This window comes from Simochromis diagramma, unplaced genomic scaffold (assembly GCF_900408965.1).
Source record: "Simochromis diagramma unplaced genomic scaffold, fSimDia1.1 OVJJ01000663.1, whole genome shotgun sequence".
Classification (NCBI taxonomy): Eukaryota; Metazoa; Chordata; class Actinopteri; order Cichliformes; family Cichlidae; genus Simochromis; species Simochromis diagramma.
The window spans coordinates 1882668-1910523 of NW_024387049.1; the positions used below are offsets into that span (position 1 = coordinate 1882668).

General features: G+C 40.6%; 1 protein-coding gene across 1 annotated transcript; it reads left to right on the forward strand.

Moving 5' to 3' along the window:
- The first annotated feature begins 1090 nt into the window (after positions 1-1090).
- On the forward strand, positions 1091-27832 carry LOC120741811 (vasoactive intestinal polypeptide receptor-like). Its single transcript, XM_040044871.1, has 13 exons — positions 1091-1288; positions 2561-2654; positions 3625-3738; positions 15771-15877; positions 15953-16050; positions 17152-17278; positions 22049-22202; positions 23610-23670; positions 24131-24197; positions 24279-24370; positions 24592-24721; positions 25276-25317; positions 25435-27832. The coding sequence occupies exons 1-13, from the start codon at positions 1229-1231 to the stop codon at positions 25624-25626; spliced, it is 1338 nt and encodes a 445-aa protein (XP_039900805.1). The 5' UTR covers positions 1091-1228; the 3' UTR covers positions 25627-27832.
- Positions 27833-27856: the final 24 nt, after the last annotated feature.

The following is a 27856-nucleotide window of genomic DNA, read 5'->3' on the forward strand; positions in this document are numbered from 1 at the left end:
GTCACCTTAATGACAATAATTTTACTATTCATTTTTGATGGACTATCAGTTACTATCCTTTACTTTCTCAAAACTACCACAACCAAACTCCATCGAGTTAAAAACAAGTTAATGGAAGATGCTGGTTGTGGTTGGAAACCCGCTTTCAAACATGACAACAAAGTATGGAGGCACTGGTTTTTGATATGCTAATTTTTGTCTTCATGCTGGGAATAATTAATGGTCATTAATAATTAATGAAGTAACTGCAACCATGCAACATGGGTAATTGCATGCAGCTCTCTTACTTTACTAAAGTCAGAGGAAACACTTTGAAAGCTACAAGCATGCAACACAATTTTAACTGCTGTTAAGTTTGGTCAGAGTTAGATTACAGGCTGGTGAGTCTTGTTTATTGGTCCTTACAGATCCTTTTGTGCAGCTCTGTCACTGTGACTTGTGCAATGTGGAAAATATATATGAGTTTCAAATTGCCTGGATTCACCTGCTACAGTAGTTCTACCAGTTCTTTGCCATCCCTCCAGCTGGCTATGCCCTAAAGGTCAGGTTAGTTAGTTTATGCAAAAAAAAAAAAAAAAAAAAAAAAAATCATGAGAGCAGAAGGAAAACATTCAGTACTATGCAAGCTGCTGTATTTTAACTTCTCCATGGATGCAGTTTCTATGGGATCCCCACCTCTGACAAAATCTTCCTGCTAAATAATGACAGCCCCTGACTGCCCCCAATCTGTATGACATAGTCTAAAAGACAAAACAAAAATATAAATACAACTAAAGTACAAGTCTCTCAAAAGTCTACAGTTCTTAAGTGGGATAAAGCTCTTTCTGTCATATCCCGTTTTTACGGTAGCATTGAGAGTTCAGCCACAGTTTAAAAGTACTTTTATTGTTTTCTTCATTTGAATCGACAAATACAGTAAATTGAATCTTTTTTCTTTGTAGGCGTCAACGCCCTCGTGTACTGACGTTCACAGGTGATGTTTCATTGGTTACTCGTTGGCTGTTCAAGGTAAATCCTGTGTGGGAGGGGGTGGGGGTGGGGGAGCAGGAGGAGGAGGAGGAGGAGGAGGGAGACTTCAGGAGCGGAGCAGTTCACGCCGCTCAGAGCGCAAGACCGCACAAAACCAGCCGGTGTACTCTTGCAGTCCTGGGACGGATTATCATTGTACTGTCACCAATTTTTTTTCTTCCTAAAACTATTTTTTAATGGTTTATATATTTCACTGGATATGTTGGTGGGATTTTCAAATAGCATTTTCCTCCTGTTCTCCTGCGTGTTGCTGGAACCCGTGAGTACACTCCGCTTAAAAACTTGACTTTTCTCATGACCTGATCTTGGGCTCGCTGTCAAGAGTGCCACAGCTGCTTGCCTGATTTAGCAGCGTAAGCTTGACCACGCAGGTCACTGCGATAAGCCAGCAAACGGGTTTAGGGCTGATACGCATGCGGTCCTCCAGAGGTGTGGATGCAGGGCGCACCGCTGTGCCCCCGTGTGCAACTTAATTCCGTTTAGCATGTGTGGATGACGGGACTAATTTGGGTGTTTTTTTAAGGGTTTATTTTTTTTTCTTTCTTTTTAAACCTAAATTTTTGGAACGAAGTTCAAGTTCAGATAGTTCTTCGCTCCAGGTTTCTCTTTTCAGCAGCAAACAAAACGGTGGTCCTTGACTGGGATCGTTATTGAGGGACATTCATTGTCCTTTTATGACCAAGGTTAAGATGCATTACCAGGCGAAACAATGAACTTGGTTTCCCTTCAGGACACCATGGTAACGGCCCCATTTGTCTGCCTCTGCAGCCTCTCTGGTCCTCACCATCATTCTCTTCAAAATGTCTAATGTAGAGAAGCATGTATGAATCATACTGGAATTTAGATAAAATCCCCTACAATAGAACACCTGCACATCATCATCTGTGCAAACTCACAGACTGTTGGGCTCTTTAGCACATGAGTTTGATAATAAGAACGATGATTAGGCTGGTGAAAGTTTCTCCCTTTCCAACTTGCTTAAGGCTGCACTGATTGGTTAATGACAACCTGTTGTCTGGCCATCATCATGGGTGAAGTGATGCTGCAGAGCCAGATAAATCATAATCTAAATGAGGAAGTCATCTTCTGTATGGAGAGAAACTGGAGTCCTATGGGCTCATTTCATGGCTAACAATAGCCACAGAATACCGACTGATTAATGCGATAGAGAGGAGACTCATATATCCAAGTAAGAGCAGTAAATCTTCTGCTCCTGCAGATGGTCTGTATACGTCCCAATGGTAAATCCTCATATTTCACACCGAATCACTTCATAATTCCCAGTACATCATGAGGAATGAGGAATATAATGGAACGGGTCATCTCACACGTCAAAGTTAAAGATTCACTTTTTGAAGTTCATGAAAAAAAACTTTGCAACAACATTTGCTTTAAAGATTAACGATTTGTCAAATGGTGCCGAAGTTTTTTTGCATGCACCTGCACCCTTTCAGTGCTGCTAACACTTTTTAAAAGGCGACCACTGGCCAAAGAGAAGTATGTAAAATACATGCAAATACTCTCTTCACAGGTGTTTGCAGTGGCCACACAGATGTGCGACATGATGAATGAAATCGATAAGGAGAGGATCATATGCGAGGCTCAGATTGAAAACAGAACAACAGGTATGTCAGATGCTTCGTATGTGTTTACCACGAGCTACTTATTCTGTCTCATCTTAATTCACTAATGATACAAGTGAGCTCTGATTGAAGTGACACAGTGAACTCCAAAGACAACAAAAGCTGTCCAAGCCTCCCGTCTGGCTTTAGATTACACCTTGCATGATTGAACACTGTTTTCCACCTAATGTCAGCCCCTTGTCACATATGCAGATTCAGTTACAGAGAAAATTGATCCCATTTTTCATTTAAAAGAAATACTATTAAGAAATGCTTTTACAGTGCAACAGTGAAGCTCACCTGATCTGTAGTTTTTTTATGCTTTTGTTTTTTTGCAGCACATTATACACTGTGTACATGAAGATAGTTGTGTTTCATAGAGCCTCTGTGAGTGACTGAAACACTGTTGGAGGCATTATGGGACTCTGTTTGTTTCCACGCAATGCAAAAGTAATTAAACTCTCATTATGTTTTTAATTTAAATTTGCAATAGGTTTAAATGTTGTCAGATCCTCAGGGTAATCGTGCAAATGTACCCTGGTAAGGAGATTTTTCATTGCGACAAACTGTTGAGCAGGTGCGCTGTGAAAGTGGCGTGAGCCGATTGTGCATCCCGGGAGGATACACACTGTGGAAAGACACGGAGATCTGTTGAATTCAAATAACAGCGTGTAACGAAGGGCACAGAGCTTTTTTATTAGTCATCGTGACAACATGTTAACTCAGGTCATCTGCTGTTATGGGCCCAGCATGGCTGTAATGCCAGCTGACCTAAACTCACACGTATTGGCTGCCATGGGAACGCCAGCGCTCCGCCTTCACCTTAAACAGGCTGCTGTTTCCCACTTGAGGGGATTCATGTGTGAAACACTGAGCAAAATGTGAGCAAAATTAAGTTTCTCTCTATCTTTGGGCATGTGAGTTTAGGTAACATACTTGTTTTTGGTCCCTCTCCTTCTTTGTTTCTCTCTAGGTTGCAGTAGGATTTGGGACAAAATCACCTGCTGGCCCAGTGCTGATGTGGGAGAGGTGGTAACCATCCTTTGCCCCAAATTTCTCTTCTTTCAGTCCGAGGATGATCGCGAACGTAAGAATCAAGCTTGCAATATACGTTGCATATAGGTGTGTGTTTTAAAGAGAGTTAGAAGAGAAAAAGCACATTAGTTAATTTTACTCTTAGAAGGTTACAGTAATAAGTTTTATTTAGTTATTTGAGTAGAAAAAGTGAAAGCACATGGTAGAATCCATACATTTGTGGTGGAAAGTCACTGACACCTATTGGTAAATACATAGAGAAATTATAGAAGGTCTCAAAATGCCCATTTTTGCAAAGGTATCAGCATCAGCACTAAATTAAAGGACAGTTTCTTTATACTTGCTTCACCTCTCCATCAAGCTTCATGGATGAGTAATCTTGCAGACAGACAGACGGACAACACTGAACATGCACCTCAGTGATTTCTTAAATATATCTGTGACTTAAAAAATATTTACAAGCAGAGTTAAAGCTGCTCTAAGTCGTCTTTTGAAATAAACAACAAATCTAATATCAAGTCATAAAAGTAAAAACGTTACCTGTAGCAAATGAATGCACAGATTTATCATCCATTCAGTCCCCAGTAGCAGAACGTAGAAACAGTCCGAGGAAATTTCCCCCAGAATTGCAGGAGACCAAAATCAAGCTCAGAGGACAGAAAATATTGGTTTTACCCATATGGAAAAGAAATAGTAAAAACTTATATGTGATTACTCATGAAAGTGGCCACTTTCATGAGTAAATCATATAAGGCTTATATGATTTACTCATGAAAGTGGCCACTTTCACATTACTTTCATACATTGTTTTAGTAAGTATCCAAAACATACAAGTTTCATTATATAATTTTTCAAGGGATCTTATATCTGTTTTCGCTCTTATATGCTTTTCATACAAGTTTCACACAAGACAGATACAAACTTTATAAGATTTATATATATCTTTTCCATATGGGTACTTTCGTCATGCAGACGGAAACAGAACTCAGTATCTGCAGAATGCAATGGTTTGCTATCATTCGCTAACTTTGTGTATAACGTAGTAATACGTCAATGATCTTTATTGCAGTGGTTGATGTTACAGGGCCACAAACCAGTTGACCAATTTTGAATTTCAAAGCGTTTATGTTTTGTATTTCTGGCTGTTGTCAGAGTAGCCTCAGGCTAAAGAATAATTTGCCTTCATCTCATCCAGTTTACTCTTAATGTTCTTGATTGTAATTTAGAATCTCCAACTAAACTACCATGTTTTGGGGCTGTGGGAGGAAGCCAGAAAGTATCCTTGCAGGTACACACAGAAAGGCCCCAAGAGGCTAGTGGCTTTGAACTTTTGACCTCCTTTCTGTGAGAGAACAGTGCTTTCCACCCCACCACCATGGCACTATTGTTGTAACCAAGGTGTGCATATGAGAATCTCAGAAAGCACAAATTGCCTCTCTGGAAAGCAGATGGGCTAAAGCAGGAGAAGACCCGGTGCCACTTCTGTCAGCTAAGAACAGGAAACTGAGACTACACTTTGCACAGGCTTGAAAAAAATTGGACAACAGAAGATTGGAAAAATGTTGCCTGGTCTGTTAAAGCTTTGATTTTTGCTGCAGCATTCAGATGGCAGGGTCAGAATTTGGTGAAGACAACATGCAAGTCAACAGTTCAGGCTGGTGATGGTACAGTGGGATGGAGGACATTTTCTTGGCTCGTCACAAAGCTCAGATCATTTCAAACTGGTTTCTTGAACATGACAGTGAATTCACTGTATTAAAATGCCCTCCACCATTACTACATGTCAATCAATAGTAGGTAATGTAGGTGAACAGAAGATTCATGTCATGCATGAGCAGCTATGGTGTCAATATGGACCAAAATCACTGAGGAATGTTCCCAGCATCTTGTTCAGCTTGTGCCACTGACAATTAAAGCAGTTCTGAAGGGAAAAGGGGGTCCGGCCTGGTACTAGCAAGGTGTATCTAATAAAGTGGCCTGTGAATAGTCACTTAGTTGCTAAGATGCCTTAAAGTCTCTAAAAAATAACGAATCTATCTGAGAATTTTAATGTAGTTTGGCAAACATGCCACATTCAAGATAATAAAAACAATTTCAGTCTTAAACAGCCTATAAATAGTACATCACATGATTACTAAGCCTCGTAATGCCATTTTTCTTTTTTATGTCTGTATCCATGAGTCTGAGATTAACCTGAAATTAAATGCGTATTCATGGAAACATGAGTTAAGCATGGGATATTAAAATGAATCAGAGAGATGCTGGCGTGCTGCTCATCTCGATCCCTCCTTAACTTCCATTTTGTTTTTATTGTTCCAAATATCCCTGCTATTGAGCCTGTGCCAGTATCATCACGCTCCATATCTGAGACCAGAAATAGAAATTATGGAGTGTCCTAGTGGCTCATACTCATGATGCTATTTTGGCCCTACAATCTCTTATCTTTTCTACCACCACATCTTGAATATCATAAATAATACAATAAAATTCAAAACAGTAGCAGGAAACAAGATAACAACTTCCCATGTAGACGCCATACACTCATTAAAGAGCCACACTGGTTATTTGTTCTTTATTTGGTGAAAGCCTAACAGGGAAGTTGTGCTAATTATCTGTAAAGGAAAACACTATCCTGGGAATTTTCTGGCTGAATTGCACCATGTCTGTACAGTAGTTCCTGGGAATGTACCCCTTCGAGTTTCCTCAACATCTCCATTTGTCAATAATCGCCACGTAGCGTCTCCTCAGTTAATCACGAAGTAAGAGTTGATGGAGATGTTTATTTGTAGTTGACTGGCAAAGGGGACTTTAATTTAAAATTGGAGCCTTGAGAAATGTATCAGGTACAAACAGCCATAGCTGTAAAATCCCAGGTGTGGCTCTTTATAAAGCTATGCTAATCATAAAAAAAGAAGAAGTTTGCAGTGGCTAAATTTACCACGCTTTGTGTAATATTTATTGGCGGTGACAACAGAGCTGCATGTTTGAGCTGTTTGTTTTCAAAAATAATATTTTCTTGATTTATTCGTGTTTGTAAAGTTGTGGTTGGTCCGTTAGCTCAGCTCCTGCTGCTGATAAGACAGTGAAAACATATGAATAAACCTCTCCCTTCTATATTTTGAACATAGTGGCCAAGTTGTAGCACTAAAGGAGATGATATACACCGATCAGACATAACATTATGACCACCGGTCTAGTATTGTGTTGGTCCCCCTTATGCTGCGAAAACAACCCTGAACCATCGACGTTAGCAACAGATCCTTTAAGTCCTGTAAGTTGTGAGCTGGAGCCTCCATGGATCAGACTTGTTTGTCCAGCGCATCCCAAAGATGCTAGTTTGGATTGAGATCTGGCCAAGTCAACACCTCAAACATGTTGTGCTCATCAAACCATTCCTGAACCATTTTTGCTTTCAGCCACAGCTATCAGGGGATACAGTTTCCATGAAAGGGTGCACATGGTCTCCAACAATGGTTTGATAGGTAGTACGTGTCAAAGTAACATCCACATGGATGGCAGGACCCAAAGTTTCCCAGCAGAACATTGCCCAAACCATCATACTGTGTCTGCTGGCTTGCCTTCTTCCCATAATGCATCCTGATTCCAGGTGTTCTCCAGGTAAGCGACACACACGTATCAGTCATCCGCGTGATGTAAAAGAGAGTTATTCAGTTAAGGTCACCTTCTTCCATTGCTCCATGGTCCAGTTGTGGTACTCGCGTGGCCATTGTTGGCAGTTTACAGCCTATACACAACGACTGATGTCTGTGTATTCTGACACCTTTCTATCATAACCAACATAAACTTTTTGGGCAGTCTGAGCTTCCGTAGGTCATCTGTTGTCCCCACGTGCATCAATAACCCTTGGTCATCCATGACCCTGTCGCAGGTTCACCACTGTTTCTTCCTTGGACCACTTGTGAAAGAGACTAACCACCGCAGACCAGGAACACCTCACAAGAGCTGCACTTTTGGAGATGTTCTGACGTTCAGTTGTCTAGCCATCATAATCTGGCCCTTGTCAAACTCACTCAAATCCTTACGATTTGAGGACAAAATGTTCTCTTGCTCCCTAATATATCCCACCTACAGGGAGTGCAGAATTATTAGGCAAGTTGTATTTTTGAGGAATAATTTTATTATTGAACAACAACCATGTTCTCAATGAATCCAAAAAACTCATTAATATCAAAGCTGAATGTTTTTGGAAGTAGTTTTTAGTTTGTTTTTAGTTTTAGCTATTTTAGGGGGATATCTGTGTGTGCAGGTGACTATTACTGTGCATAATTATTAGGCAACTTAACAAAAAACAAATATATACCCATTTCAATTATTTATTTTTACCAGTGAAACCAATATAACATCTCCACATTCACAAATATACATTTCTGACATTCAAAAACAAAACAAAAACAAATCAGCGACCAATATAGCCACCTTTCTTTGCAAGGACACTCAAAAGCCTGCCATCCATGGATTCTGTCAGTGTTTTGATCTGTTCACCATCAACATTGCGTGCAGCAGCAACCACAGCCTCCCAGACACTGTTCAGAGAGGTGTACTGTTTTCCCTCCTTGTAAATCTCACATTTGATAATGGACCACAGGTTCTCAATGGGGTTCAGATCAGGTGAACAAGGAGGCCATGTCATTAGTTTTTCTTCTTTTATACCCTTTCTTGCCAGTCACGCTGTGGAGTACTTGGACGCGTGTGATGGAGCATTGTCCTGCATGAAAATCACGTTTTTCTTGAAGGATGCAGACTTCTTCCTGTACCACTGCTTGAAGAAGGTGTCTTCCAGAAACTGGCAGTAGGACTGGGAGTTGAGCTTGACTCCATCCTCAACCCGAAAAGGCCCCACAAGCTCATCTTTGATGATACCAGCCCAAACCAGTACTCCACCTCCACCTTGCTGGCGTCTGAGTCGGACTGGAGCTCTCTGCCTTTTACCAATCCAGCCATGGGCCAATCCATCTGGCCCATCAAGACTCACTCTCATTTCATCAGTCCATAAAACCTTAGAAAAACCAGTCTTGAGATATTTCTTGGCCCAGTCTTGACGTTTCAGCTTGTGTGTCTTGTTCAGTGGTGGTCGTCTTTCAGCCTTTCTTACCTTGGCCATGTCTCTGAGTATTGCACACCTTGTGCTTTTGGGCACTCCAGTGATGTTGCAGCTCTGAAATATGGCCAAACTGGTGGCAAGTGGCATCTTGGCAGCTGCACGCTTGACTTTTCTCAGTTCATGGGCAGTTATTTTGCGCCTTGGTTTTTCCACACGCTTCTTGCGACGCTGTTGACTATTTTGAATGAAACGCTTGATTGTTCGATGATCACGCTTCAGAAGCTTTGCAATTTTGAGACTGCTGCATCCCTCTGCAAGATATCTCACTATTTTTGACTTTTCTGAGCCTGTCAAGTCCTTCTTTTGACCCATTTTGCCAAAGAAAAGGAAGTTGCCTAATAATTATGCACACCTGATATCGGGTGTTGATGTCATTAGACCACACCCCTTCTCATTACAGAGATGCACATCACCTAATATGCTTAATTGGTAGTAGGCTTTCGAGCCTATACAGCTTGGAGTAAGACAACATGCATGAAGAGGATGATGTGGACAAAATACTCATTTGCCTAATAATTCTGCACTCCCTGTACTAACAGGAGCCATGAAGAATAGATGACCAGTGTTATTCACTTTATGAATGATGATGTCAGTGCTCATAATGTTATGCATGGTCAGTCTACACCAGTAAACATAATATTTGAAAATTCAAATTTGATATCATGTTAGTACTACCCATAATATCCTGACTCCCCTGGTCCGAGTGCACTTCAGTCGTTAATTAAAGATGAATTTGACTAATAGCACTTTTGGATATTTTGTATAGATAGATGTATAGCTGTAATAATAATATCATAAAAGTGAATTGTTTTGGTCAACAGGATCAAATAATGAAAATCCAGACTGAACAACACATATGAATCCACCCATGTATTACCCACTTTCATAGTGGTACATAGTCTGAGCTCTGTTCTATGTGCACTGCTTGTCTTTGGGAATGTACAGGACACTTTTCAGTACAGCATATTTTCTACGCCCACATTTAACCCCAGAGCCATTATCCGGTTCTATAACCGGATAATAGCGTGCGATGTCTTGCTACCATCTCCGGGTTGAATTGCAGGTTTCCTGAAATGTTGTCCAACAGTCTGGAACAGACGTTGAGGTATGTTTGCTAATATTTGATGGGTGTGCCAGAAGTCTTACCCTGTCAGCAGCTGCATATACTGTAAATACAGTATATATATATAAAACACCTGACATTTAAAAAAGGTGGAGAGCAAAATAAACGAGCTGCCACAGGTGTAGCGCACCTGCATTCGTACTTGTTAATGAAAACACTGCTTGTATCATATACTGAACCTGGAAAGGAGGTCCTATAGCTGTAATCTAGCCAGTACTTGCGGATTATGCAGGGTACATTAGAACATTTTGTACCATCGAGTAAATATCAGCTACATGAACACTCAGTAAAGGGAAGAAAGGTTGTGTGGGAAGCTGTTATGTGGCCCAGATGGGAGATAGTATGATATGAGAGCGGATAGCACTCCAGGGAAAAGACGGGGCAGATGAAGAATCACTGGATCTGTGGGGTTGAAGTCAGAGGAGGCATATTTCACAGACATGTCAGGAGATTTACAGGATCAACAGCCCCCTCTGTGCAGTGTTGTGCTGCATTGATGTGGACCATATCAATTATGCAGCAAATCACCTTATCAGCACAGGTGTCTGATGGTTAAACCTGGTCTACATTCAGGTCATGAAAGAAGGACTAATGAAGTGATGATGAATGTGCATCACTTTCTGTGCAAGAAAGCAGGAAAAAAAAAAGTTTAAGTCATTGAACCACTGTGTATTTTTCCTGTTATTTAGTTGTTGAAAGCTCTTTAAGGCCTTGGCAGGTTACAGACACACGATGCATACATTCTTCTTCGTAAGCGTGTTTCACAGAATGTCACGAAGTCTAATTTAACCTCACTCCTGAGAATCGTTGCAAAAGACTGAAGGTATTGACACATCCCGGGCTATTCATTTTATAAGCCTCACACACAAAAACAAGCATTGCGAAACATGACGCCATAGAGATTCGGGGTCATAAATTTAGTTGAGACAGAGTTGCCATTCTCATGAACTCTTTACCTAGCAGATCTAACACAAACATGCAGCCATTCATCTCTTTTAATAGCGCTCACCCTCTCTACAGGCTGAGAATGACAGAGTGCCCAGCTGTCAACAGGTTCACCTACATGCTGCAATGTGAATTTGACATGAAGTTGATTTATAATAATACTATGGATCAAACATTTGGATATACTTAGATAGGATAAGGCTTTGACTGTACAATACTGGAGGGAAAAGCCAAGAAGTAAAAAGAAAATAAAAATGATTATGGGGTGATGAACTTGAACACTGAAAATCCTTGCAGTCATGTTTTGGGGAATGATGAAAGCATTCTTCTGGCAATCCCTCAAACAGGCTAAATCCAGTGGTGGCATGGGCTGAAACAGCAGGGGCTTAGCTTCGCCTTTGTGTCTTGTCATGTTGTTTGAGGAAGCTAAGCCTCCGTCTTCTCTGCATTACGCTGCTCAGGTATTTGTGAGCGAACCAAATTTTGGTGCCAAATACATTCTAAGACTTTGGCTTGTTGGTCATTTCCCAACTCTGTGCTGATTTGATAGCGGCTGCGGAGTGATACGATTACGCAATGTGTGGAATGTCCTACATGTTGATTTCCACAGCAGCATTCAGGACGTGGATTAATTTGTCACCAGATCACGGAGCTTCCATTCTTTACTGGTAGGAAGGGAGATGAGGAAAGAAGTATGACACAATAAGAGACTGAACAAAAAGCACAGAGCAGTCAATCCATGCTTCAAGATTAGATGCTCATGAAGGGAGGGACATGAGTTTTCAGGTCTAATTAGTTCATGGATCCATTTCTAGCTTTCGTCACACTGTAAAAATCTAAATCCTCTCTGTATCATATGCCACATATTCTGCCTTTCTATTACATATGCAACAAGTGTAGAGGACGTAAATAGGACCTAAAAAGAGGCCTTTTCAATTGTTTTTGCTTTTGTTTTTCCACAAAACTTCAGAAATAGAAACTTTCTGTTGTAATCTGCCTAGCACTGAGGTCTGACCTGTACTGTACAGAGCTCCACTTATCTGTGCAGGGTCCTGCACTCAGCTAAGCAAATTTGCAAAAGTATAGACTTTCTATACTTACGTAGAAGTACAGATACTAGTGTTAAAAATACTCCAGAAAGGCTCTTAAATGTACTCACAGTAAGAAAGTGAAAAGTAGCTCCTTGAAGAACATTTCTACCACCTATTTTTGTGCAACACTATCTGAACCTTGTGCTCTATCATTGTAAAAATAAAATAATATTAGTAGATGTGAATATAAACTTTATTCCAGTCTAAATTTGAATTCTAATAAAGCTTGAATCAGGTAAGTAGAACATGAGCAGAGAAAAAGAAAGAAAATGAAAAAACAGCTCTATTTTGTGTTTCTTACATTGTAGAGGGTGACGTTGCCTCTAAACATGAGAGAGGTTAAATGGCAGGATTCAGCATGTGGGGAACCCTGAAATCAGTTGCCTCAGTGTGGGGAAAAGAATCATAAATCACAATAATTTCTATTGGGAGCTCCAGTAGATTTTCTTAGTGTACAGGCTGTGATCAGCTGATCTGCTGCTTCAACCAGATGTAAGCAGTAGGGGTGCAACGATACACAAAATTCACGGTTCGGTTCGATTCGATACTTTGGTGTCACGGTTCGATATTTTTTCGATACAAAAAAAATGTTCATGCCTTTTTAATTTGTCATTTATTAAAATTATAAATATATATTTTAACTCAAAAGTACAGTTTTTAAATTTAACCCTAACCCTTGTGCGTGTTTTTTATTTTGACAGCGAATGCGCACCTGCGGACCACTTATGTGCAGCCCTGGTTATTTAGCTCATCATATTGCAGCCACAGAAATTATTTTGTCCATGAAACCATAAAGCTGCACTTTCTTTTTGCCTTATAGTCTGATTTGTCATAACTTCTCCGTTTTGTGGTAAGCTTTTCTTTGGCTGTCAATTCTTCACCCTGACCTGTCTTATTTGGCTCAGCAGAACTAAAATATATATCCTGCTGCTTTTACACACGCACTCACATAAGCTCAGCGATTCTCTGCGCGATCAACCTCTCACATGTTTAAGCTTGCTGCGGGAGATTTCACTTGTCATGTTTGCATAGTAAGCTAACGATTAATAAGACGATGTCAGAGGAATTGGTGCACAAATTATCATCACTCACAGATCAGTGCTGTCGCTCTCTATACACAGTTCGCACGATTGCAAAGTGAAAGCAAAAAAACAAGCGCAAATTCAAACGCGATTACAATATGTCACATATTGACAGTGGCTCACCAATGCCAATGACATAATTACCCAGCTACATTTCTGAAAGAATGCAAAAGCATTGACATATATTTTTCCTTCCTACAATAGCCCGACGGGCAGGGAAGAGATAGATTTTGGTAGCCCGACTGAAAAAATCGCTAGCCCCAGGACGTCGGGCTAGCGATATTGCAAGCCCTGTATCTGATTGAGGAATCACTCATCTTTGGAAAAGAGAGTTTATTACAGAGAAATGTCTCTTTCCAAAATAAAAGCTATACTATCCGCTTCTTCTGGGCTATATTCTCAGCAGCATAAGGAGAATCATGTGCTAACAGCTGTCTAAATGACTCGGCTAAAGTTAGTAGCATGCTTGTTGTTTTTGTCTTTGCACTAGGATGATGTCGGCGTAAATGTGCAGTCATATTCGTTGTGTTCCCACTAGTGCTTTCAGGTTGCTCTCGTTGAAATAACCTTAACGCCACAACACGGCAAATCTCCGTTAACGAGCTACCGCCGATCGCCCCGTGCATGGGGCTAGACGGCCAACACGTTAACGAGCTAACTGTGCTAACACACTAGTTCCCACCCATGTAATTGAGCATTGCATGGCACATCCAACATACTGTTTTACTTTAGTCCATGACTCGCTTACCTTCAGGGTCATACGTCACATGAAAACCAAAATAATTCCAAACGCCAGATCTGAATGTTGCAAGGAGAGCTTAACTTCTGTCTTGCTAGCTTGCCCTGCGCTCTTCCTTCTGACTATGCTGTCTGTGTTGAGCGCTCAGTGGATCTGCGCTCGACAGTGCAGCCTAGGCGGAGTAGTCGAACGCAGATTCACTGAGCGCTCAACACAGACAGCATCGTCAGAAGGAAAGTTGATAAAATAAAATACAAATGTTGTATTGTTCGATACATATGCGTACCGAACCGAAAGCACTGTATCGAACGGTTCAATATCGATACGAATATCGTTGCACCCCTAGTAAGCAGATGTTTTATGAGTTGTCTTGGCTGATTTCCATCCTCGACACTGACAGTACAGTGTGTATTCTGTCTTTTTTCTAGAAGGTATAAAATTGGTATGAAGGTGAAATTCGCTGAATGAATGTCAGCATCATCAGCTTAACTTCAGATTCATCTCTGCTACACTTTATGTAACCTAACTCTGACCATGAAACCACAGCCACTGTGCACCAGTCACACACTGTTCTTTACTTTAAACCCCTCACAGCAAACTAACCTGTTTATTCTGCAGAGGATTTTCATGCAACCTTTAAATAACACAGCGAGTCTACGTCAGTTTGTTTTGCAGCAGGTTTCACAATATGAAAAAACGTAATTTCATGTGTACAGACCAGATATCTGATTTAAAAATGTGAGAACTTACATGTAAGCTTTAAATTTCCAGTTTATCACACACCACTGAGCAGTCCTTATCTTTAACCCCTCTTCTTCCTTTCCTGTTCTGTCTTTCTTATCTGTCTCCATCTCTGAGTGAAGTTAGCTCTTTCTTTTCTCTCCCTGTAAAATACAGCACAGGAATACTGGACCTTTAGCTAGCAACACACTGTGAGACAAACTGCACACAAACAGTTTATATGTTTGCTGATGTTTGTTGAGCTGATAGCAGCGTTGGATTTGAAATTACCCGAGAATTAAAAAAGATCACTTCTGTGGGGCTAGCTAGATGCTGAAGTACCACAAACATAACTTATGGACACCTGCAGTTGTTCCAGTGTTGTGCCAAAAATAATAATAATAATAAAACAAATATATAAAAATGCAGGCCCACTTTAACCCCTGACTATGGCCCACACTTTTGCCTCTCATCTGTTTTATACCACATCCTCTGGTGATTAATACACAAGCAGGACTGCCTTTCATGTGTTTCTGTTTAGGCTCAAATCGGTTTGATGTTTGGAGGCTCGCAGCGACGAAGCTAAGCTCCATTCTCCTGTAGAGCAGGACATACATATCTATGTCTACAGACATATCTAATCTTCAGCACTTCCAATACAGAAAATCTCTGGCCTGCTGTACGCTACTCCGGACAACTACTGGACTCAGCTTTAACCCAAAAAGCTTTACTTTATCTTGCTGTAATTTCATTTACTTCATTGTTCTCGCAAGTTTGACTCTACACTTAATTTTAAAAAGTTCTATCTTTTGTTACCGCAAATCTGCAACACTGTATTTTGGTCATGCAGTTTTTTAATTGTCAGTCTAAATGCACCTTTCACCTCTGCCCTCTGTGGGCAGAACAGACCAAAATATCCCTGCTTGACTGATGGCCACCTGGTGTTTGTGTGTACAGCCTTCACATAATTAAGAAACAGATGGAAGCAAGTGCACATGGGAATTGCCTCAGCATCTCTGAGCCAGTTGGGCGGCTGAGCCTCTTCAGTCATTCATTCTGTTTCCTTTGATTATTTGGGTGTATTCCAGGGAGACATGAGTCTCAGCATGTTTTAATTAAATGCAGTGGTATGTCTGCCCTGCAGCTCTTACAACTCCCATCTCAACAAGCACTTTATTGTACTGTTAAAGGATAGCAGGAAGAGCGACGTAAAGTAATACGAATAATTTCCAGTGTTGTTCCTCTGTCCCTTTGCTCATTAGGTAACCTGTCAAAGACCTGCACCGCGGATGGTTGGACCTCAGTCAGCATGGACTCCTACATAGCAGACTGTGGATATAATCCCAACACCACCATGGATAGCCATGAAGTAAGTGTGGCAACTGGAACTTTAAGTGAAATGTCCCACACCTGATGAACTGTGTACTGAAACGTATTGTTACAGGAGGTATTCTTCCACGCCATCAAAGTGGGATACACCATCGGTCACAGCGTGTCGCTCATCTCTCTGACAGTCGCTATCGTCATATTGTGTCTCTTCCGGTAAGGTGATCCATCATAACACTGCTTAATGTTCCCACATAAAGACAATCAAACACCTATTAAAGCAAGAAAACCCCGTCGATCTCTCATTTCCTGCATTTTATTTAGGTCTTACAGTCTTTTTAAACAGCAATGTAACTGGATTAAGTGGGAGAAGTCGTCCAAATGTGGGTGGGTGCAAGCAGTCACCAAGTCAAACCGTGAAGTCAGATCACTTAGATGAGCATCTGTTATTCACTGTATGCTCTGTCCTGACCTTAAGGTCACAAGGTCGTGGAGAAAAACGCATGTGTGATTGTTGGCGTAGATCATTAGAACAGGTTTAAGTGGCAAGTGTGTGTAGCGTCTAATAAACATCAGCTGGCTGTGCTTGCATTTCAGGCTGTTTGTGTGTCGCGGGCTAAACAGCAAGCGCTGTGTTTACTCTTTGGGTTTTTTGACATGCGATCGGGTTTGCATTCTGGAGCGGAGACGCAGGATGTTGGCAGCGCCTGCTGTTTATGTCGGGGTGCAGATGTGGCGTTCATGCAGCTGAGCGATACTTCATCGCAGCTCAACTGTCCTGCTGCGTTTACGCAACTCACCCCAGGTCATCGTGTCACGGGGAAGGTATTTGTTTGAAAGCAGGCAAAAGAGAGAATTTACATTAGTGACATTTTCTCAGCACCCCCTGCTTCTCTCCCCCTACACACCAATTTGTTCTTGTTTGTTTCCTTGCTCCGCATCCCTGATAAATATTATGTCCCTGAAAAAGCTACATCCAAAGTGGGAGACATGCAGAAAGCCTTTCATGACAATTGCAGGGTTTAAATGAATTGTGACATTTAGATAACAGCACAGCAGAGCACAGTGGTAGGAAATTACAAGGCGATAATCGTGTACACTAAGTGCTTAGAATGGCTGCTGTCCTGAGCTGAAAAGCACATCTGTTCTGTGCTCATCTGAACTAAGTCAGTGAAGTTTCTAGTGCATATTCTCTTGATACACGCTTTTTTTCTGATGATTTCCGAGACACATGAGGAGCTCATTCATTGTAACCAGTCGGGATGCATTAGGAGTACTTTGCCTGTTCATTTTCTGTGTATTTGTATTCTTCTTCAGGAAGCTGCAGTGCACAAGAAACTACATCCACATGCATCTGTTTGTGTCTTTCATACTGAAAGCTGTGACTGTTTTCATCAAGGACGTGGTTCTGTACGAAGTCGGCGAGACAGATTGCCAAGCATCTGTGAGTACGCCGTTCACCGTCCTTTCTCTTTGCTGCTCAAAGCTCTGCAGGATGATTCTTCTATTATTGAACTGGTTGCGCGAATTGATTTCCCTCTCTGCCTAACTGAAGTTCGGCATCGTTGCTCAGCAGCCGCTTTCCCACTCTGACTTTAATGCTTTGTCTCAAAGTTTACTCAGTGTTCTGGGTGTAGCAGTGTTTGCCGAGGCACTTCTGCTCTTAAAATGATGTTTCCCTTTTCATCTGTGCACCAGGATGTTGTGAGAGTTCCTGTTTGCCAAACATTAAGCCTGAACTTGAACATTAAGCCTGAACTACAGACAGCTTTGTCAATAAATCACATTCAGAGTGCTGTATTGACTTTATTACCACAACATGCCACAACGTCATAACTGATAAGTTAAGTATTTAGATAAGCTCCTAGATGTGGCATTGCTCCCTCTTATGTGATTGATCAAGTCACCAACGTTAGTGCTGTTTTCTTGCCACTTTATTACCAGAGAGGACTGGATCAACTCGCTGTAAATCACCCGCTTTACTATATCACTAAGTGCTGTTGCTTAATGGCTGAGTTTAGACATTTCTCCTTCAGGGTACACCGGCTGCCCTGACCTAAACACAGCTGCTAAATATCTCACAGATTTCTAAACTCCTCAGTGAAAAAGCAAAAACAAAAGGAGTAAACTTTTGTTTACTTGGTGTAAGGTGCACTGCTTAGCTTGTAAAAAATACAGTTGGGGTGAAAGCGGAAAACCTCGTGCAAAATAACACAGAGAGTTGCAAGAACACACATTCCTAGTTTTAATCTAACCCTGGAAACAAATCAAATGTTGTGTCACCAATTCATTTATGTGGCTAACTAACTATAGACAGACCTGATAAAATGAAAATATGTCCTGTTTAAATTATAATGTCATTTCAGGACATTATAAAAACCTGGTCTTTAGAAGTTATTAAAATACAACCTAAGAAGAAATATAAAACATGACATATTAAATACAATTTAAACCAAAATGCAAGATGCAGTGTGTGAAAAATTAACTACACCCTTACTGCTTCCAATTAAGGAAGGAATTACATGGATAGGTAGACTGTTCAATGCTCAGAAACTGCAAAAAATCCAAGGGCTACATTTTAAACTCAATAGACCTCAGTTAGTGTGTTAAATGTTAAAGTTCATGACAGTATATTTAGAAAAGGACTGAACCAGGGTTTGTAAGTATTGTCAGGACAAAGCCTCTTTCTTTTAAAAACCAACTGTCAAGCACGGTGGAGGAAGCATTATGATTTCGGCTCGCTTTGCAGCCACAGGACCTGTGAGTCAACCATGAACTCCTCTGTATGCCAAAGTATTCTAGACTCAGATGTGAGGCCGACAGCCGAAGCCTGGCTGAAACTGGACCATGTAACAGGATGATGATCCCAAGCAGAGCAACAAATCTACAACAGAATGGCAGAAAAAGAAAAGGTTTCAATAATTACAGTCCAGATCTCAACCTGACTGAAATGCACTTGTCATGGTTAGTGCTGTGGGGCAGGCAGGAAGGAGGACCCAAATGCAGGACTCACAGACGGAGGGTTAAACTTAAAGTGCAGCTTTATTCCTGGGAAAAATCTTGAATACAGAAAACAAAAAGCGAAGCATAATAACTAGAGCTAACAAACTCAGGACTCAAGGAACTGGAAAACAAGAAACCTAAACTAGAAATCAGGAGCTACGGAGACTAGGAACACAGAGGAAACGCACAGCACTGAGGAGGTGTGTGAAGGATAACAACGTGACAACAAGCAGGGGAAGACTGAGGACTAAAATACACAGGAGGATCACGAGAGGATGGAGAGCAGGAAAAAAACACAGCTGGGGCAAATCAGACATAATGAGACGAGGGAAGGCAAAACTAGATACACTGACATAGGACACAGACTATGAAAATAAAACAGAAAATACGACATGTACACTCAGACACATGACTGACTGGGGAACAAGAGAATAAACCCGAGGGCAGAACTAAGAACTAGAAATCACAAACCCAGAAGAACTAGAGAGCTACAAATGCAAAACAGAAACCGAAACATGGTCATAAACCAGGGTGAAACCAAAGATTACTAATCCCCATCCTCTCGTGATCCTACCAGTGTATAAGGACCCTGACAGCACTACTGGGACCTTAAGAGAGCTGTGCATAAATGAATGCCTGCAAACTTCAATGAACTGAAGCAATGTTGCACAGAAGAGTGGGCCAGTAACGTCAACCCAGCAGGACAGAGAGTACCAAGCAATGTTACATTTGATAACAATGAAGAACATGGAAAAATAATAGAACAACAGTATTTTTTGATAACACTGAAATAAAACTAAGTTGCAAACATATGCATTTAATGTGTATCAAGTGTGATTGTTTATCTTAGATAAGTGAGAATGACCCTGATGTTAGTGGAACAGAAGCTCCCTGACAGCGTTAGAGAGGCTGGTTCTGTGTAATGTTTTACACTGACAGTACTTTGTCTGTTAAATATGTTAAATATTCACATTGTTCTGAACAAGAAAACAAATCCTATAATTTTTTAGCTTGGCCCACGGGGACTAAAACTGGCCTGGCTAGTTTAAAATGTCTAGTCTGTTATGTTGTCCTCATCTTTTTAAAGGTCAATGCATTTCCTCTGGATATACCTTTAAAGTGTGAATGTTTTAGGTAAAAAATACATCTCTGCAGCCGTGTTTAACGTGATATGAACGACAAGTTAAGTAAATAATGCCGTCAGAATTGAACCATATGTTGCTGCTGTACAATAAGACAAATTCCACAGTAAAAAGGATTTATTTTAAACTTGATATCTAATACAAGCATCTTAGGACACTCCTGCAAACAACGCTGGTTTTAGTTTTGAAACCTTGTTCAAGTGTGCATGCAGCAGGACAAAACTGAGACTTTTGGAAATAATGGTCCAGGCGCCCACGTGTGCTTCCTGTTTATTCGTCTCAAAAGCTAATCTAACACATTATGGATCGGCTTACAAATCTTGTTGTGATGTCATCTTTCTTGTGTGGGTACTCCACTCTGCCACCTGCTCAATTATATGCTTTTAGCAATAGCTGCAATTCACAATCATTAGCTGAAAGTGCTTTATGTTGTGAGGTATAACCAATGTTCCCTCTAATTTTTCATGTGTCTGAGCGAACACACAAACCTCCTGAGGGGTCCCTTGGACCACTGTGAGCAACATTAGACGTGTGCACTGTGGTCACGCCAGCATCGAATCCATCCAAGTTACATGGTTTATTAAAATAATCAAATTACAGCATTTATGTTAGACTACTTTTAATTAAGTGCTTTAGCCCACTTACAATGAAAATTTAAAAAAAAAAAGAAAATCTTGAAAACAAAACTTTGTTTTTTTCTTTTCTTTTTTTAAAATAAAGCTCTGACTAGTATTATGAGAATGAGTCTGTGGTCTGGGAGAGAGTCCTGTAACTCTCTGTCTGCAAAATACAGTAAATAATGACAAATGTTGGGCAATTAATTATATAGTTACTTCTTCAAAAAAGTAACTGAGTTATGCAAACAAAGTTTTTGCAGCTGTTTACCTAAAAATGCAGTCTAGGCAATTTTTTTAAATAAACATTTCAAACTATTTACAGAACAATCAGCTGTTCTGCATCAAATTTGATGCCACACAAATTATTTGTGCCACTCCAAAAAATAATTTCTGTCCACTATGAGATAAAGAAGAACAACAGCCTGATACCTGCAGGCCTGACAACAGGAGATGTATCACTCCTGTAACACCTGTAACATTCAGCAGTCGCCTCATTGTTCTGACACACACAGCAAAACTACTGACTACACTACACACTAACTACACAAGATTTGCGCTAAACGTCGCAAATCTCTCACATCTCAAAACACCGCCGTCACTCCTAAAACTCCCCCCTTCCTAAACAACAAAATGCCATGTTGCCATATCATTTTTTGATTGGTCAACATGGTACATTTTTCCACCAGTAGGAAAGAGTGGGGGTTTTTTTTTTGTTTTGTTTTTGCTCACAGGCGGAGAGCGCTTTCAAGCGTTTTCCTTATAAAATGCTGTTTTTACCGTTTCTTCCTGCAGTAAATATAAACAACGATAGTATTCAGGAAAAAACCAAACATTGCATATATTTTTATCATAACTCTGGTTTTACGTGGCCTATCAACACAATTTAAAAACTGGTATAAAGTCCACACTTTTTCCGTCAGTTGTTCCATCTGTCCTGCTCCTGCTCTCTAACCTTAAGTTGTTTGCTTAGCTCAGCTGATTAACAGCTTTAGGCCGTCTTGATAGTGAGAGTGGAATTTTAGGCTTCTTCTAGTTCTGTTTAACTCAATAACAATATTTGCCTGAAAACATTTTCCCATTTGGAGTTTTAAGTTATGGTGCAGACATTGCAGTGGGTCAGTGTGGACTATGTTAAACCTACCGATCTATCAGCAGTGGTTTCTCCTAATGTTGCAACAAGGAGCTTTAAACTTGGATTTCAGTTACATTTACTGCAGATTACAGATCTAAATGGTCAAATACTCTGTCAGTATAATCAGCCCAACTACAAGATAGCACATGTGTATTGTGATAGCACACCTTTAATTGTTATTTTTTGTGCCCTTGGGATTAGTTTGCTAAAAACGTCCTCAAGTAACCTTTTGAATCATTTAAATGGAAATAGATTTATATATGTATCTACATTCATTTGCACATTTCTGGTAAAGCCAATAACATGTTAATGTTTTTTAGGTGGGCTGCAAGGCAGTGATGGTTTTGTTCCACTACGGGGTCATGGCCAGTTACTTCTGGCTGCTTGTGGAGGGCCTCTATCTTCATGCTTTGTTAGCTGTGTCCTTCTTCTCTGAGAGAAAGTACTTCTGGTGGTACATCCTCATTGGGTGGGGTAAGTGTTAGCTCTCATGCCAGTGGGTCATGCTGGTGGTGGTCAGAGGGCCCGGTGGCACCAGTGTCCGGCAGCCTCACCTCTGTCAGTGCGCCCCAGGGCAGCTATGGCTACAATGTAGCTTGCCATCACCAGTGTGTGAATGTGTGTGTGAATGGGTGGATGATTGTGTATAGTGTAAAGCGCTTTGGGGTCCTTAGGACCAAGTAAAGCGCTATACAAATACAGACCATTTACCATTTTTACCAGTTATTGATGAGTAGGCTTACAGGTCGCTCTCAGAATCTCATTTGCAAGGGGATCGGATGTGTCCATTTGTCTGTAGTGTCAGTGCAGCCATCAGGCAACCTGAATGCCTTCATTAGTCTTTACTACAATCACTGGATCCATCCATCCATTACTTATATCTGCTTTATCATGGAGAGATATACGGGACACTGAAGCCTATTGCAGCTGGCATAAGGCTACAAGAGGCTGGATACTTCCTGGACTGGTAGTTGGGCCTTCACAGGGCCAAGACAGAAATCATTCACACTTTCATACTTGCAGCCAACTTAGACTCATCAGTTACCCTAACATGCATATCATGGGACTATGGGAGGGAACTGGAGTATATATTATTTTATGTAAAAGAGGTTTAATACATGCAGCTGCTTCAGAGAAATACTGAACTTTCAATCTGCACATGAATGAGTTTTCCTTAGTTTAGCAGCAGCAGGTGGCTGGCACCCGTCCTCATTGTTAGAATTCAGTCAAAGAGTCCCGCAATGCTTTTGGAAGGCAAATAGCTTTATGTATGTATGGCAAACATAACATATAAATAAATTAAATTCTTTGCCGAACTTAGAGATCAAACAAGTAGACCTGAACTGCTATATTTCAATTTCAACAGCAATTTGGTCCCTGCTTTCATCAAAATTCATATATTCATAAAAAGGTGCTAGGTGGAACCTTTGAGGAGTTTCATCTTATTTTCAGTTAAAATCTGAAATTTTTTTACCTTTTGATCCTTCAGTTGCCTTTGACGTATATATTCAACAATATTTATTTTCCCTTCACAGTGAAATAAATCTAGAAATAGGCTTGAAATGTTGTGTCTGCAAGCAGGAAAATGGAAACAAGCCTTTCCCACAGATACCCAGGATGAATCAGTATTGGCACAGAGCACACATGAGTCGTGTTAAGCATGATAAGCATAGCTAAAAAGCAATATTGCTTCAGCTGTAAACACATTCATAAGATTAACAGTGTGCTCATGCCCAAATGTGGTACAGATAAATAAATAAGTATATAAAATAATCTATAAAATAAATCACAGAGCTGATCATTTCTCTCTGAGAAACAGAGATCATTTTAATGTTGAAATAACTTAGAGGTAATTCTGTTTGTGTTGTAATTTGTCTGCAGGGGCTCCGACCATCTTTATCTCAGCGTGGGCGATAACGAAGGCTTTTTTAGATCACCCTGGGTGAGTTCATCTTCATCATGTTTTCTTGTTGATTAAAGTGAAGTTATCATTTGGGATGCACTGATTGTGAAAGTCTTAGCCAATACTGATGCAGATATTAGAATTACAGTTCTGTGCAAAAGTCTTGAGCCATACTTTAGATTTTGCTCTGAAAATAAGTGCAGCGACTTTTTGAAGCGTGCATACATCCATGGAAATATAAGAAGAAACTAGAGTTTGTATCATTGTAATGATTTTCAATATTTGGTATGAACAAACTCTTAGTCAGCTTTCATGTAATTTCTTTAAGAAGTCTTCATGAAAAGTAAAGGGACCGTCAAAGCTCCTCTTCTTTCATCCATTACAAAGATTAACAGCTGGTCTTCGGAGCAATTTTGCTGCCTCTATTTACAGTCCAGTGATGTTTTTTTATGATCTCTTTTTGAGAACTTCTTGTTTGCATTTCCTTTTTTCCTGTCAGATGCTGGGAGACAATTGATGACGGCCCTTGGTGGATCATCAAAACCCCCATTTTAATCACCATACTTGTGAGTCAGTGCAGCTCTTTGTGAGTAACATTCCAATCTCAGCTTAATGCAAAATTAACCAGTCTGCTACTTTCGTGGCAGGTGAACTTTTTCCTCTTCATTTGTATCATCCGGATTTTACGGCAGAAGATGAATTGCCCAGACATTGGAAGAAAGGAGTCCAATCAATACTCGTAGGTATTCAGTGCAAAATGTCAGCATCTTGATCATAGTGCAGGTTGCAGTCATTTCTTATCAGGTGATGCTAATTTAATTAATTTTGCTGCTGTTAGGTTTTTATTTTGACTAAGCTCTTGCACAGTGACAGATACTCGACTCTGGCCTTTGTGGACTTTAACACGGCTGAACATGAGCTTTCTCTTTACTTCTTTTTCCTCCCATCTCATGTTTTTAGGAGACTGGCTAAATCAACTCTGTTGTTGATTCCTCTCTTTGGCATAAACTACATTATTTTTGCTTTCATCCCCGATGACATTCACCCACAAGTGAGGATGGTGTTCGATCTTATTCTCGGGTCATTTCAGGTAACGTCCCTGCATTAAGTCTGCAACACTTTCCAAATGGTGCACAGAAGCAGGCAGCACTACTTATAGATGAATGTGCGGATTTTATGCTTGAAATATTGTGTTTTAGACGGAACCACTGCCGCAAGTGGACATCCTTTCATTTGATTTCAAAGTTTTATGAAGATAGTTTGTCAGATGGAGCAAATGAATGCTTGGTTTTGCTGACATGTTTAACTTTGTACGCTTGAATAATGAGTTTGCTCGTTTGCTGAGCATTAAATTGAAAGTAAACTCTGAGAGCAAAGTGCAGTGATGGAAGCTGTGCAATGGAAAGTTTTTCTCAATTTATAACCGTTGTAGTTCAAAGTGATATCTCCTGGGAACATTTCCCAGGGGATCTGGATGATAAACTTGCTGTCTGAGCCTGAAGTTGGTCGTCATTTTACCATCATTATTCATACGCAAGTATTTTGAGTGTTTCCCCAGCTGTGCGATCATACTTATATTTATGTGCAACAACAGCTCTTACAGGGCGGAGTGTGTGTGTGTGTTTTTTCCCATCTCTTCAACAGGGTTTTGTGGTTGCTGTCTTGTACTGCTTTCTAAATGGAGAGGTGAGTAAATTCTAACAAAAAAAAAGCTCTCTGAGATAAATTAGCTAAATCCTGTGTTTCATGCCTGCTTAACGATGCTCCTCGTTCTGTTTGTCTACCTCTCTGCTTGTCCTGCAGGTGCAGTCGGAGATTAAGCGTAAGTGGCGCAGGTGGATGCTGCAGAGGTTTCTGGGTGCTGATACTAAGTACCAGCAGCCCTCCATGGGCAGCAACGGCAACAACTTCAGCACCCAGATCACCATGATGACCAAATGCAGCCCCACAACACGCCGGACATCTGCGTGTCAGGAGCGCCTCTCGTCCATCTGATATCCAGTTAAAGTTACTGTCGCTCTTTGATTTAAATCCTTAGGCACTGAATGTGTGGCTCGCATACGCTGTTGCCACAGGATCGATATTGGTTACTGAGTATTTTTAGCGATTGCCTGTCAAAAATTGAGTGAGACTGAATTTTTCTTGCCAGAATTGAAAGGTAAAACCGCTGTAATGAGAGGCCTTTGGTTAGGGAGGTCTGCACCAACAATCTGGTTTCTGATATTTGTATGAAAGCCAATGTCATGTGGAAATATGTACAGATGGGCTCATACTGCATATTAGTGCTTTGTTTATATCTGGAACTGGAAAAGGCTACAGGCAAGTTATAAAAAGTTGGTCCTCAGTGTAACAATAATGACAGTAACGTGCAGAGAGAAAGCTCTTCTTAACCCTCATGGACACTGAAGTGAATTCAATGTCCTCTGACCTATAACACCAGAGACAAGCTGCAAGATGTTTATCAAAAGGGTGTGTGACAGAGGAGGTCTCCAACCACTAATGGCCCATGTTGCTTAAGGGAACAATGGAAGCAGCTTTATTGACTGTGTCAGGCTGCTGTGAATCTAAAGCACAGGCAGTGCAATGGAGGTTCCTAATGCTGGCCTATGACAGTTTTATTCAGGGGATACTCTGCTGAATTACTGCCAGCTAACATTCCAGAGGAGAGACTGAACCTTCTGCTTGTGAAATTCAGTTCAGATTACAGAGGCTTTTAGTTTTTGTCTGAGTGCGCAGTCAGATAACAGATGGACCAGCTGTATTCTATTGATCCACAACTTACAAGACTGTAAATAAATACGCAGTAACAACAACTTACTTCCATTAACTGGATTGCATGGATAGTTTATTCCGCTGCATTTATTTTAAATGTATTCATCTATTTTATTTCTCTAGTGAGACAAGCAGGTCAAAGTTTTCATTAGCTGTAAAATATCTTGTTACTTACAACATGAATTGGCATGCTCACAGATCCCAGACTTTTCCCACTGGTCCCACACAATAGTCTGTGTATAAAAGATGGAGGGGGCCACCGTGACATCGCCTGTGGGTTTGTGAACTCCTGTTCTGAAGTGTCAACTTTAACTGTGGCTGTTGCAATGTTGGGTTTTTGAAGCTAGAAGTGACCATATTTACACAAGGATTATTAACTAATGCAAGCAAGCTTTGCTAGCAAGTTGCATTTGTAAAACGCGTGGATGCATAACACAGAGAGATGCATAAAAATGAATGTTAGGCATACAAATATAATAACAGGATATCATACACCGAAATTTCTTGGACTGTCTGTTAGAACTTTGTGCAACAGCACAGACACGGTGTAGATGTCCACTTCAGTGACTTGAATGAGCTGAGGTGAGGCCTGGCAGAGAGTTTGTTGGCACCGACCTGCCACTCAGCTGACTACGGTCCTAACAATGTATTAAAACAGAGATTAATACAATGTAAATGAGCGAGGAGTTTTAGAAAAACAAAATCACCCCTTCTACATCAAAATTAGTTGAGACATTCACGTTTCCCTCAGGTTGTAATAACATGATTACTCAGCGTTCTTCATATTCAGGTCAAAGTATTTATTTTGCCAAATTAGTTAATTTGTGGCCAAATATAGGCAACACTTATAGCTTCAGCTGTCGTTTCTGTTTAGTGCTAATTGAGAGATGTGAGACTAACACGGTAAACATTTCACCTGCTTTTACGGGGAGCATGTTTACATAAATGCTAGCGCTGAGCACCGCCTGCCTGGCTTTGGAGCTCACTGACAATTTATAAAGCTAAAAGACATCACAATTGTTGGCGTCACGTTTACATTGCCCACGCATTTTCTGCAGAATAGTTTTGTACGCTTACATGTTCGGTGTCAGATTCCGTCAGAGTCATGCTGGTGCTTATTTTAGTTCCAGTTTTTGTGGTGTGTGTGTGTGTGTTGTAAACTGAAACTGAGGTAAAGCTAACCTAAAAGTACCTCAGACAGGGAGCTAGTGATGTGGATAAAGAGTTGGTTTCTTGTGAGTTTTACGGTGATGCTCTTTAGTGCTCAGGTGTCAACTGGAAATAAGTGTTTACATTTGAAAGTACTTCCTTACTCGTGATATTTGCTTACTGTCAGTGTAAAGTTGACAGTGTCTCTCTTGTGTTGCCATGTAAATACGTTATTGAACAAAATGTTTAATGAAGTTGAATAAAATCATTTGCACTGTGAGGACGGCTCCAGCATTGTTCATGC